General features: G+C 40.8%; 1 protein-coding gene across 3 annotated transcripts in view; it reads right to left on the bottom strand.

Annotated features, from left to right (window-relative positions):
- The window catches only part of SSH2 (slingshot protein phosphatase 2), a 232578-nt gene extending 219331 nt beyond the window's left edge, over window positions 1-13247 (bottom strand). For 2 of the 3 annotated variants that reach the window (XM_019739497.2, XM_019739499.2), the window contains exon 1: window positions 12956-13246. In XM_019739497.2, the coding sequence (XP_019595056.2) occupies window positions 12956-13018 (63 nt within the window). In that variant the 5' untranslated portion in view covers window positions 13019-13246. Of the gene's footprint in view, window positions 1-12955 lie in introns of all 3 variants that reach the window. The other variant, XM_074320331.1, reaches the window with a different exon arrangement.
- Window positions 13248-14080: the final 833 nt, after the last annotated feature.

Raw genomic sequence — 14080 nt, 5'->3', positions numbered from 1 at the left:
TACCGAACACTCACTACACGGGAGGGCTACCGGCTGTGTAAGCACTCTGCATTCAATTAGTTATTTCATGGAAGGCAACAATAATCCTGTAAGATAAGGAAACTGAAGCTTAGAAAGGCGATTTCTCCAAAGTCTCCACCTAATAAGTGGGAGAGCTGGGATTTTAACTCCAGAATCTGGATCCAGAGCCTAAAGCCAATTTAATCACTATGCTATGTTACAGCCTGCTTCCTTGAACATAAGCATTTACTATATGAAAATCATTATTAAATTAGCCAGAGAAAGGAAACTATCCTTTTGGGTCTGGATTCAGCAGGGAAGGAAAGTATACCAAGGGCCAGTGTAGAAAATACTTTTTTTCCAGAAGAATATAATTAAGAAAGGGTTAGCAGCATGTTTTAAAAAATTCATTATTTCAGTATCACTGTCACATTGCCTACAGATATTGAAGAAATTCTGCTCTTAACTTCCAAAATAGTATTTTGGAAAGTCAGTACGTAATAAATCAAGTGAAGTAGGCAAAAAGCAAATGAGAAAAGAGAACTTTCTAATTTTAGGAAGGTGTTAGGAAATAACTATCTTATATGGCATTTTCTCAACTATTGACCCATAAATTTTCAAATAACATTTTTGTATATTCAAATGACATTTTTTCCAAAGGCAAATGTCATTTCAATGATTTTTTTCCCTTCGTCTTTGGATTCAGGACCATATATGATCTAATTCAACCCTATAAGGTTTCACTGTGGAGTCCACACAACTATTGCAGAAAAGTTATTTCTAATTAGAGAATCACTATTATGGTCATTTCAAAAATGTGAGCCATAAATATAATGCAGAATAAAAAAATACCAAATTAAATGGGAGATTTCAGTATATCAGCAGAATGGAGAAAGAATAAAACAGAACCTCAATCATCCAATTTTCTAAATCACATGTTCAAGATAAGGCAACTTGTTTTAAAACAAGTAGATTGTACTGGCAGTTTAAATGACATAAAGTTTTATTCACAATAAGGACTTAATAAATGTTTATAAATGAATGCAATCCAATAAAGTGGGGGGGAAAAGAAAGTATAAGCTTGGGACCTGTTAAAACACAGTCTTCCTCTAAGAGCCTTAAATCACCTGAAAGGACAGTTGGAAACAAACCAAAGACGAATCTGGTGAGCAATAGCTCTATTTCTAACTTTCGGCAGACTGGCATTCTGTGCAAGCTCATGCAACACAGAGGTCCAAATCAAATCATCCTCCTGCCTGTCAAGTTTTTCATTTCATACCACAGCTATAGTCTGCTAGAAGACAATTTCAAGAACATTCTCGTAAGAAGACTTTTCATCATGGGTTTGTTTAATAAAAATCTCTTAATTTTTTTAAATCTTATAGATTAAAACCCTACAAAATGGTACTTACATGGAAATTTCCTAAGAATATTTTCTTTCTACTAGAAGCCCCACATTTAATGTTCAAGATTCCATATCCTGCAAGAATGTTTGTAGGCAAGTGGAGGAATTCCTGATTTTTCAGCCATGCCTTGTCTAACCAGACTTCCTTTATAGTCAGTGCAGTTTCCTTTGAAGTTTAATTGAAAACCACAGAATCAACATAAAAATTCTCAGAGTTGAGAAAGTTGCAGCTTGTATAAAACAGATTAAGAAGTACATCAAAATATTGTGCTCATAGAAAGCTTAGTATAATTCTTTTCAGTACTCTCTCTAGGAAGAAATGTTGTCTTTATTTTTTGACAACGTTCAATAGTAAAAACTGTAATCAAAATGCAACCAAAGTCTGAACCAAAGACCTCTTGTTATGTGAGAGTTAATTCAGTTGCTTTGGAAATTCATCTTCTAAAAGCTGCATTCAATTTCAACTGCCAACTGCTTGGTATAGCTGGATTAGACAAATCATTCTTCTCACCTATTGTTTCCTTGTACAAAGATACATTTAAACCCATGAATACATTCAGTGTGCTCGGATTCTCTATATTTAAAAAAATATCTGTCAATTTCTATTCTATTTTGCCACGATTTATAGCCTTGATCATTACAAACACCAACACATTCAGTCTGATTTGACTACACAAACCACTTGCAATGATCTGTCCTACCATATAACAAAACATCCAATGGATTAATATGCCGCTAAGCATGGCCTAGTAATTGATAAGCTCTCAAGGGAGGGAGATTTTTAAAGATTACAGTTGCATTAGTCATTCTGTATGGTGCTACAGGACCATTACAAAATCATACACAACATACTTTGCCGTGGAGATAAGCAATGAGAGCAGAAATTCTCTAATTTTAAAAAATGAAGCTATTATTGAGTAAAGGAATTTTTCAAAAAAAGAATAAAGATAAAAGAGAAATAGCTATTCATTTGCAGTACATTGTCATAAAGCAAGTATCTGCCCCATCAAATTTGTATTATAATGAAACATTGCTTAATAAACAAATGGCAACCCTAAATCACCATCATTATAAAAATGACTAATACTTCATGAGTGCATGCTTATTTGGTGCCAGGCATGGTGCTAAGGCATCCTCTCATTTAATGCTTACTTCTGTGAAAGAAGTACTATTTATTACCTCTATTTGACAGATGAGCAAACCGAAGAATGGAGCGGTTAAGTGACTTGTCTGAGTCTAGTAAACTATAAAGCCAGGATTCAGATTTAGGCAGACAGTTTCCAGACCCTCCACTCTTAACCACTATGCTGGACTGCTTCATGTTGCTATGGGTATTTTTGAAGACCTAAGAGGAAAGAAATGAAAATACTTTTAGGGCTTCCCCCACCTCTGGATGAATCATTGGCAAGTACTATTTTTATTCTAAACCACAATTGCTTTCTCAAACCCCAAAGAATCAATGAGCTTCCTTAAAGATTAAGATAATATATTAACGAGATGCTGACGTGTGGTTTATTTTAATTCCTGTCTGAGGCATGCTAAATATTGTGATCGTGAAGATGCGGCTCTCCCAGATTGTTCCTATTTCTCTAAAAGTGTCTGAAGCAACAAGTAGAGAATCATTGCTCCCGTGAGCAAATTGCAGAGATGTCTTCCGTTAAACTTCAATAAACATTAATTTCATAGGGTCCCCTATCTGTCTGAATCAGTGAAAAAGAGGTTGTTGGGTTTTTTGTTTGTTTATTTTGCTTTTTAGTTTAAGGGGAAATGTATACAGGTGGGAGAGGAAGAACAGGTGAAGGGTAAGGTGTTACTCCAAACACACTTTCCAAAGACGGAAGCTTCATTACCTGGCTACCGTACCTTAGACAACACTATCTTACAGTCGCGCTGTGGATAAAACTGGCTTCTAATTGTAAATGAAAGGGATCAACATTTAGAAGTAACATATCTTTCAATTTTTCAGCTGTTAAGATCTTTTGCTCCTCCACCTTTCGGAGTCAGTCTGATCCACTTTCCCTATGGGCTATCCCCTTCAGAAGTGATTCTTCTTCCCGCACACACACTTGGTTTGTGCCTCTCCTATTGCGCTCAGAAAACTAGGTTTTCTGATTATACATGCTTAGTTTATGGCTACCTTCCCCTGCTAGACCTGTAAATTCTAAGGCAAGGATAGTGCCTTACATAATCCTACAGTGCTTGAGAAGGCTCTCAACAAACTTCTGTTGAACTGAGTTTGTCAAATACCAAGGCATAAGCAACAAAATGACTCAAAATGCAGTGATTTCAAACTACATCAGGGAGAGGGAGGGGGAAAAGGAGAGAGGGAGAGGGACAGGGAAGGGGGAGGGGGAAAAGGGAGGAGGGGAGAGGGAGGGGGAGAGGGATAGGGAGGAGGAGGAGGAGGAGGAGGAGGAGGAAGAGGAGGAGGAAGAGGAGGAGGAAGAGGAGGAGGAAGAGGAGGAGGAAGAGGAGGAGGAAGAAGAGGAGGAAGAGGAGGAGGAAGAGGAGGAGGAGGAGGAGGAGGAGAAATCAAACAGCACCTAGACATAGAAACTAACTCTTCCAGAAGGTAATTTGGTCTCTGAGTGTGACAACCAAAGTTTAAAACCCAGCTCTGCCAATCCTAGCTGGGAAAATCCAGACACCTCTCTGAAAATCAGTTTCTTCATCTGTAAAATGGGACCAATAACCGTACTCCTTCAAATGGTTGGTACGATGCTTATTGGGTGCTGAACCCTGTGTCTACAGCACAACAAACGCTTGAAACATGGTAGCTCTTAGGACAGTGATATTTTAAAGTTTCTTGCCCATAATCACAAAGTTCAACAAATTCACTTTAAAGGAAAGCCAAGAGAACACAAATACTGCTGTATTCAAGGTTGAAAAAGGTAAGGGCATAGATGTTCCAGTTCAGAAGAAATTATCCTCCTTCCCCAGCCCCAGGTTCTGCACCTCACGCAGCATCAGCGCTGCGCTCTCTGTGGGTTCCGGGCACGCGCCATTCTAGTCCCGGCCCTTAAGCTCACGCGTGAGCACGCGTTCCTCCCTCCTGCTACACACCCCTAGCCCTCCGCTGACCAACTCCCCCTCTTTAAGGCTCCACTCACAAGTCCTTGCTAGCCTTCTTTCTCTTCCTAAAGGCTTATATAATTTGTGATTACTACAATGTATTCTAATAATTATTTTATGCCAACCTTTCCACTTCTATTCTAAGCTGCTCGAGGCCAGGGACTAACCGGCTGCTGGATCCCCAGTCCTGGCATGAATGAGTAAATAAGTCGGCATCTTCAGAATCCAGTATTAGCACAGGATGCAAAATGGTCATAAATTACCTTCTTTTTAAACTGAATCACACAGTCCCATAAAACCTAGGCTGGAACCCAGTACACTACTTCTCATTTATTTCTAAGCATATCCTCTCCCACTCAGTAAGTGAAATAGTTCCCGTCTGTCAGGAAATCGAGGGAAACCTGGGACCTTTTGCTACATCTCGGAGCCAAGATCATCACCTCACCAGACTTTCTCCTGGCAAACAGGAAAACAAGGGGCACTGTGCACAGCAGCTGCGCTGCTCAGCTGGGCAACAAAATGCAGCGCAGTTTGTAAAAGGATCTGAAAAGGACTCAGTGCTGAGAACCAGAGGAAGAAAATGCATGCGATTACCTGCACAAAACAGCACTCATATTTGCTGATTAACTAGATTTCTTAGGTCTCTCCCATGTACACCGGCTTCTGGCATATTTCAAATTAGGTCAAGGGTTTTACCAATAATTACTTTTTTTTTTTCCATTGGAAATAGTTTCCCTACTACAGCTCTGTTTTTTGAGTGAATGAACAAATAAATGCAAACCGCGGACATGTGAAGGCCCACAATGGGCCGAGCGCTGTGTAGCTACCAGGACAGCAGGCATTGAATGGAAAAACAGTGCAGCACTAAAGCGGCTGGAACCAGGAAGAATATTGAATGGCGCTGCACAGGAAGGCAGCACAGGATCTGCAAAGCACCTTTTTCAGACTGGACATAATCTACGGAGAATCTGCTCCTTCTCACCTACAGCCAGATGGAAGGAGGAGAGAGACCTGAAGATACCTTTTGCGGACCAAAGGTCTGCTCTACCTCCAGACTCCCCAGGCACTTGAGTCAAATTTTAAAATCTAAACTAGTTTAAATTCATTTTCTGTCCATGCAATGCAATGAATGCTAAGTAATACATGCTAAACTAACTAAACTGGGACTAGCAATGGAACCTTAAAAGGAGTGACTATTTCATAAAATGAACTGGGACACATTCACTATTTGGAACAAAATTACTTTCATATTTACTTCACAGCATGTAGTAAAATTAATTTCAGAAGATTAAACATAAAATAAACTATAAAACACCTTAAGGAAATATAGATGAATATTTCTCTACTTTATTGATGGAAAATTGAACCAAGTAGAAAAATAATGGAAAAACACACACACACAAAGACTTTGGAATGATGGCATTAAAACTTTTTAAATGTCTGTACATCAAAATGAATAAACCAAAACAAAACGCGGGTGAAAAACCGAGGCAAAATGTGCAACAGAACAGAAAAAAGCTAATATTCTTAGTACATAAAGAATATTTACAAATCAATATGGCAAAGATAACGATCTGTGGAGAAAGCTGGGCTAATCATATCGATGACTTACAAAACAGGGAATATAAAACATAGAATAGTAAATATTTGAAAAAAAATGTTTAACCTCAGATTTAAAACTTGTAAATTAAAATAGCAATAAAATACTAGTGTTAAGAGGAAGGGTTCTGGGGTCAGATACCAGACCTATAATCTTGGGCAATTCAGTTTACTTCTCTGAGCCTCAATTTTCTTTGTAAAATAGAGATGATGATAATAATAATACCTGCACCACAGGGGGGATGTGAAAATGAAGTAACATAATGCAGGGAAGGTCCTCAGCCCAGGGTCTGGTCCACAGTGTTCCACAAACAATAGCTCTCCTTATAAAGAAAATGGATGATGAGGACGATACTCAGGGCTCATGAGGATACAGTGAAGCAGATATTTTATACACAGCTTGTCAACAAAGAGACTGATTTAACCTTTCTGGAGGACAATTTCACAATATGTATCAAAAGTCTTAAAGGTGGTCATATTCTCCGGGCTTCTGGAAACAGAACAATGCCTAAAAACAATGGAAGAACTCAAAATGGAAAAGATTGCTAATGTGACGATATCAATCCATCCATTGGTCCATATTGTTGACCTTGGTGTTACAAAGATATGCACGAATGGACCCAGTCCCTGGCTTACGGGTTAGGTAGCAGTCAAACAATCGAGTACAATAAAGAGGTAAGAGCCCCGATGGGTGAGAAAGGGTGCTGCGGTGTGCGTAGAAGGGGCACCTACCATAGTCTGGGAGTGCAGTCAGGGAAGCTTCCCAGAAGAAGTGACATTTAAGCTGGGACCTGAAGGATGAGTAGGAATTAGTCAGGCAAAGAGATGAAGGAAAAGTGTTCCAGGGAAAGGAAACAGCCTGTGCAAAGTCTAGAGATAACAGGGAGCACGACATGTCAGCTTCACGGAGCATGTGCGAGGCAGGACTCGGGACGAGAACAGGCTAAAGAGAGAAGCGAGGTTGGCTCATTAAAAATCTTGCTGGCAAAACTCTGGATGGTAGACTTTATTCTAAGGGCGAGACAAACAATTAAAAAACAAATAGTTTTAATAAATAATAAAGGGTTAATATTGATAACATATCAAGAGAGTACACAGATTGAAAAGAATAAACAAAAAGCTCATAAAATGGAAATACGGGATTGTAGTGAAGGTTGCACAACTCTGAAAGTTTACTAAAAATCACTGAATTGTACACTTATCAAAACAGTTTTATTTTAGGGGTGGTAAGACTATACCTCAATAAGGCTTTTTTAAAAAAGTTAATAGAAATGCCTAATAAACATCTGAAAACTATGTGACCTAATAATAAAATACATATTAAACCAAATATCTTTATCCTCAAAAATGACTAATGAGTCAAAATGAAATGAGAATATCCAGTGTTTATAAAGCTAGGAGAAACAAGCGTTCTTACACTATGCTGATTGGAATAAATGTTCATTGGAACTGCCTTTCTAGAAAGTAGAAATATGTAACAGAAGTCTTAAAATTGTTTATACTCTGTGACCCAGTAATTTTATTTCTTGAAATCTTAATGTTCCAAAATGCAGCTGAATATGTCCACTGCAATGTAATTTACAACTAGACATTCACTAATAAAGGAATGGTTACTATGAGTTATAACTACTCAATGCAGCTGTTTAAGTGATATGGCAATACATCTAAAATGTATATCACACTTAAAAAATACAATATTATATATACATCAGCATTTCAACTGTATAAAATACATATACAGCTATATGGCACATATCTTTTATTCTCTTTTTTGTGCTTTTCTGTATTTTTCCCTAAATTTCCTACAACGGCTAAGTATTATTTCTACAGTTTAAGGAAGTTTCTAAAGCTGACTTCAAAAAATTAAAAAGCATCACTTTTAAGTATTTATACTTCATACAAATCAATTTCATATTTGCTATGATTTTATTTTCTCTGCCTAGGGAGAGAGGTGTGGTCATATTTGAATATATATAATTCAGGAATATTTATCCAGCATCATCAGGAAATAATAAGATATATATGTAAATGAATTTCCCAATTAATTAAAATGTGTATTTTAAACATCAAAACTTCGGTGAAACTTGGATGAAGATCTACCTAAAAATATACTTCACTCAATCCTGACTGCCGAAATCAAGACAAAACAACATTAGTATTTCTTATGATGATTCAGGGTCATCATTATGACCATATAATAATAGCTCTAAAGGAGTACTGAATCTCAGGTGGGTATCTGTTCTTACATTAAGTCGTCTATAACTGCTAAATTTTTTCTTAGGCCAGCTATTTATAGGTTTTCTTTCCCCTCCCTTGCTGTAAAACCATCAGCTATCATTTCCCAGAACTATAAGAAGCCTGCCTTAGCAGCGCCTGCTACTTTCCATTCCTATTTTGCTTTTGGTAATAATCTTCTAAGAGTAAGGAAACTAAATATCCAAGTTTATAAGAATTCTGTGTAAACTAAGAGATGATAGGCTTCAAATAGGGTATCACTTAAAAATGATTTGCACAGAGTTGGATGATTCTGTTCTGGGTAGTTAAGGTTACAATATAAATGAATCCAAAGAGAGTGTGAGTTCTTGATTGTATCTCACATCACGGTTCCTTTGCTAGACTGGCAGTCAAGTTCTCAGGATCAGAAACTCATTTGCTGCTTCTCTTATCACACCATGGAAAGAGACGTGGACCAGTAGCCAAGCAACTTAGTTCTAGTTCAGGTTCTTACACCAACCTGTTTTGTAACCTTCAGCAATTCTTTTAACCTTGGTACCTGTCTTGCATAACTTATAAGGCTGCTCTAAAATACTCTAGGCCAGGGGTGTCCAAACTTTTTTCAACGTTTTTCACCAAGGGCCATATGCGGTACAACACACAAACAGCCGGGCCACTCACTCGAGGTGAAGTACGTATTGCCTCACCTGGTTTATTTAAGTAAACTAAATATATTTTTGGAATTTGCTGCAGGCCAATTAACAATGGATTGCGGACCACAGTTGGCCCGCAGTTTTGACACCCCTGCTCTAATTCGTGATCACAAAAACACTATGAAAAATATCAAGAACTACGCAAAAGTAAAAGATTTTTGTGGTAGCTCACTGTGTCTGTATGACCCTAGATCAATACAGGTATCCATTCAGAAAATTCATACCAGAAAGAACACAGGGAAAGAGATCATTCTTAAATTGCCCCCAATTAATTAGGAAACATCTCTTATCTAGGAAGAACAATGTCCTAGGAGTTGGCATCTCTGACTCCTCCTCCCCTGTACCTAATCAGTCCCGTTACTTTGTGTTTTCTCCACAATCCCTCACATCTGTCCCTTTCTTTTCGTTACCACTTCACGTTCCCAGGTCAGACCTTTATTATCTCACACTGGGCTATGGTAACAGCCTCTAACAGGCTCTACTCATGGCCTTTCCCTCTCTCAAATCCCTCTGGCCCACAGCTGCTAGATCAATTTTCTTAAAACACCACTGTGATCATATCTGCTCAAAAATCTCTGAGGACTTTCCATTACCTTCTCTATCAAGTTCAAACTCCTAAGCTCAGGAGTTCCTGTGCAGTCCTATGTCGCTGCCTCCTCCTTTATCTCCTACTACTCTTTCCAAACAAATCCTTCATCAGATATGTCTTCTAGTTTTCTGCCTCTAAGTCTTGGTGTAAACAGCTTCTTTCCACCTGGATACTCTCTACTTCCCAGCTTCACTTCTCTACTTCTACTTCACCTATAGAAATTCAACCCATCTTTCACGGCCTAGTTCAAGAGCCACCCACCATGTCTACTTCTCTTTGATTACCACAAAGGAAAAAGATGGCAGATTCTAAAGTCAGGCGCATCTGGGTTTGAATTATAGCTTCAACAGCTAAGTGTCACTGGGCACATTCCATCATCGCTCTGTCTTAGTTTCTTCATCTGTAAAATGGGAATAATAGCAACTTTCCTTGGGCATATTGTGAGGAGTAAATGAGTTAATCATGTAAAGTACTTAGCATGATGCCTGGCATAGAGGAAGATGCAAGAGATTTAGAGATTTTTTTTTTATTACTTTTGCCATTAGTGAATTTATCTTAATCTGAATTCAGACAATACTTATGGCCATTACAAACTGGCTGTTCACGTACATATAGTATCATTCCCCTCACTCTCCTTTCCTACCCTCTTCCCTCATGTTTGTTCTTCCTCCCATCCCTTTGTCCTCATTCCCAAGATTACATGCTCCTGATAGACAGACTGTATCTCTTATACATCTTAGTATCTATAATGGTCATTCCCACCCAGTAGATGATCAATAGATTTGCTTAATCCCTAATGAAATACTGAAGAACTGACAGTATTAAAATGTTCTATTTCCTTTAGTGAAAAAGTATAATAAAATGTTTATAATGATTAATTTAAAAATCTAAATTTCCAGCCTCACAAAATTAAATCTCTCCTTTCATGGCTCTCTAGACTCTTGTTACTCCTTCTCATAAACAAACAACTCAACCTATTCATGCAGCAAGAGACGCAATAATAGCAAATATATACAAGTCATACAGCAGCCAAATACTGAACACATGGACCCCGAGTCAGCTCAGCTGAACACAGCTCTGGATGAAGTGAAATAGGAAGACAATTTAAAAGGAAAGGTAACTGGATCATCAGTCATGTTAACAATGTTGACTGTCACACACACACACACACACACCATACACACCCCAGTCCCAGGATTCCTTTGCATCCTGGACCACATATAAACAACTGAAATATTCAGGCTAGTATAACAAGTAGATGTAGAAATACTAGTCATTTACTCAGCAACTGAGCTTACCACATGACTAATTTAATTACTTATGTCAAAAGTGACTTAACATATCTCAAGACTCTAAAATAATCAAGTTTGGCTAATTAAATCATATCAAGTAGATATAGTCTTACTGTATACTAATTATTCACCTCAAGAAATTTAGTACAACTTGATGTACATATATTACTATTATAGTATAAACTGTTTTCAACAATGCCCCAGCAAAATTATGTCACTATAATACTGGTTTCTAGTTTATTTGCATGACTCAACTAACCTTCATTCAGTTGCTTTCTCAGCCAAAATCAGGCCTGGTAACCACTATCCTCAAAGAGTTTACTAATGGAATGAATTAAGATGGTCTGATAGTATGTTAATGACTTCCCCAAAACTAGCATAAAGTACCACACATAAGAATAAAGTTCTGTATATTAAATTTCTATCCCTATGATACTGGTCTTCAGAGGACCTTAAAATGTTTCCCAGCTTTGAAGTGCAATTATTCTCAAATCACAGAATCTTAAGAGTTGGAAAGAGACTTAGAAGTTCCCCCATTGCAGGTATACTTTCTATCATCTCCCAGGTAAAAGGTCCTCCAGCCTTGGTTGGAATACTTTCAGCAATGGGCACTATTTTGCAAGGCAGTCTACTCCACTGTTACCAAATTCTTCCTTACAATCATTGGAAATCTGCCTCCCTGAATTTCTTTTCTACACAAGGATTCCAGTCCTGCTATCTGGAACAAGACAAGGTAAGTTAACCTCTGAAATACTACCACTTCTAGAATTAAGATATATTTGTCATTTTGGTCACACAAAATGCAAAAGAACACCCAGAAAAACAAAAATACACCACTATACACAACAAATTTTTTTAAGTTCAGGAAACTGTTGAAATTATACGCAAGCATATTTTCAAGATATCAAAGCTCACACCTCAGTTTACATCAATATTAAGAGTAACCCGATTTTTTTTTACAGTGGAAGACGGTACAGTGTTTACTGAATACCTTTTTGCAACTTGAAACTACAAAATCCACCAAACACGGTTTTCAAAATTACAGTTCTGTAGGAAGTTGAAGATGGTTTTTCCAATTGCTCATATTTTCATTCGGTTTATTTCTCTCTAAAACATCTAGATTTTTTTAAAGATCCCATTGCACCCCGTTGGTGCAAGATTTTATTTCGAAAAATAAATATTTTCAAAATTAAAGCCTAAAAGCATAGCGTGCAAAGGCGTGGGGGTGGGGCGCGGAGCGAAGGCAAAGAAGGGCCCTGCAGGAAAAGGCTGGTTACTGGGTATTTTCCCGCTGGAAGCGGGCTCCACTGGCATAGGCATCTGAACTAACGAGCCGCACAAACACGACCCAGGAACGAGAACGGTCATGATCAATGAATGTAAGGCATAAATGTCTGTCACATGTAAATGACTTGGCACCGGTCATCAAGCAGCGCCAGATGCTTCGGGACCTCGTAGAGGAAAGGTAATCAGAGGTCCAAGAAGCAGAGAGCACAGCCACCCTTTGGGGGAGGGGAGGAGGGAAGAAACCAAGGAGTAACTACCGTTCAGCAGTCCAATGAAGCCCGCACAGCACCGAGCACAAGAAAGACAGCAAGTGACTAAGGCGCACACCCGGCAGAGCCTGAAGGAGGGCGTGCAGTGTGCGAATATCGACCCGGTCCCTGAAACGGGTGTGGGGAAGGGGACGTGGGTGGGAGGAAGGGGCAACGCAGGAGTCCCATGGTCCTCTCCCTGCAGCAGAGCAACTGAGGGTAAAGGAAGGGGGAGGGTGAAAAGCCAGAATGACTCATTCCCAAAAGGAAGTGCTCAAGCCGTAGGAAGGCATGCCACACGGGGGTTCGGGCGAGGACTGTGAGCTGGGTGCCCAGAGAGATGGGGGCAAAAATCAACGTCCTGTAGTTTCTGCAGCTCGTCTTTAAGATGGGGGGAGTGGGGGGTTCGCGGCAGCCGAGTGCCAAGGCCTGGGAAGCGGCGCGGCGCGTGCGCAGTGGCATTCGGCGGGACCCGCTGAGGCAAAGCGGAGCCGCAGTGACAGAAGCGAGCGGAGCGGCCGCTGGGAGGGACTCACCGAGGCACAGGGGCTGGAGGTGGTGCTGGGGGTAGGCGATCGCTGGACCGTGACCAAAGCCATCTAGGCGCTGCTGGGTTGTTCCGGGCAGGGCATTCTCGTCCTGAGTGTAGGGGACGGGAGGGTGACGGAGCCGGAATGGGGAAAGGAGTGTCGGGTAGGGGTGAGGGGAACCGGGAGGAGGAGGAGGCCGCGGGGACGGCCGCAGGCTCCGCACCCACCACCGGACTCTCGCAGACTGACGCGCGGAACGGGTGGCTGGCGGGCGGTTCGGCAGCTGCGGGGCACAATGAGCGCTCCCAGTGCGCAGGCGCCACCTGTCAGCAACCGCCTCTCCCCTCGGCGCGCGCCGCCGCCTCGCCGTAACCCTTGAGTTGCCGGAAGCCGGCGGGGAATGTGCGCCTGTGGCCGCCGCCCCCTCCCGGGTTTCCTCCCTGGCGCCGGAATCGCGCGGCCGGCCGGCCGCGGGCTGTGGGGTGGGGCGTGGCGAGGGGGCCCGAGGGCTGGGGCCGCTGGCGTCCCCGCTCCTCGGAGACAACCATCTTTTGAGATGGGGCGCACAGCTTAAGCCACCTTAGTGACAAGAAACTGAGTGAAAACCTGACTCAGAGACGTTTTCTGGTGGGAAAGGGCTCCGTGGGGGCTCAAACGCTTTCTCTCCGGGCGTGGGTAGAACTTAACTGGGCTAGAAACCCCTCCTGGCGCGACCTGTGTATCCCCCTTTTGACCCGGCTCTCGGGGGCTTTTTCTGAGCTTTCCCCGCCCTTCCGTCTCCGAGTCCATGTTTTAGGATGAGACTTTTTGAAAGAAAGATTTTTCATTTTATACCTTGGGAAGCTTCATGGTAGCCTCGTGCTTCTCTATTACCCTGGCCCCTGGCTAAGGACTCGTTCATTATTCCCGAGGCTGAGTGAGCCTGGGAGGCCAAGAAAGCTGGGCTCGCGGAGCCGTGAGGGTCCAACCTGCTGTTTACCTCCCACTTGCTTCCTGCTGAGAAGAGATTCTTTTAAACAGGATTTGCTTCTTGAGGTTTCTTCTCTCTGTCTCTAGCTTTCATTCTTTCAAAGACATACGTGAACTGTGGATTACATATTTTAAAGGAATACTTTTTAAGAAGAAACCGTC

The sequence above is a fragment of the Rhinolophus sinicus genome, linkage group LG15 (assembly GCF_036562045.2).
Source record: "Rhinolophus sinicus isolate RSC01 linkage group LG15, ASM3656204v1, whole genome shotgun sequence".
NCBI lineage: Eukaryota > Metazoa > Chordata > Mammalia > Chiroptera > Rhinolophidae > Rhinolophus > Rhinolophus sinicus.
The sequence above is the reverse complement of the archived record's forward strand: the minus strand, read 5'-3'. Positions and strand labels throughout refer to the sequence as shown.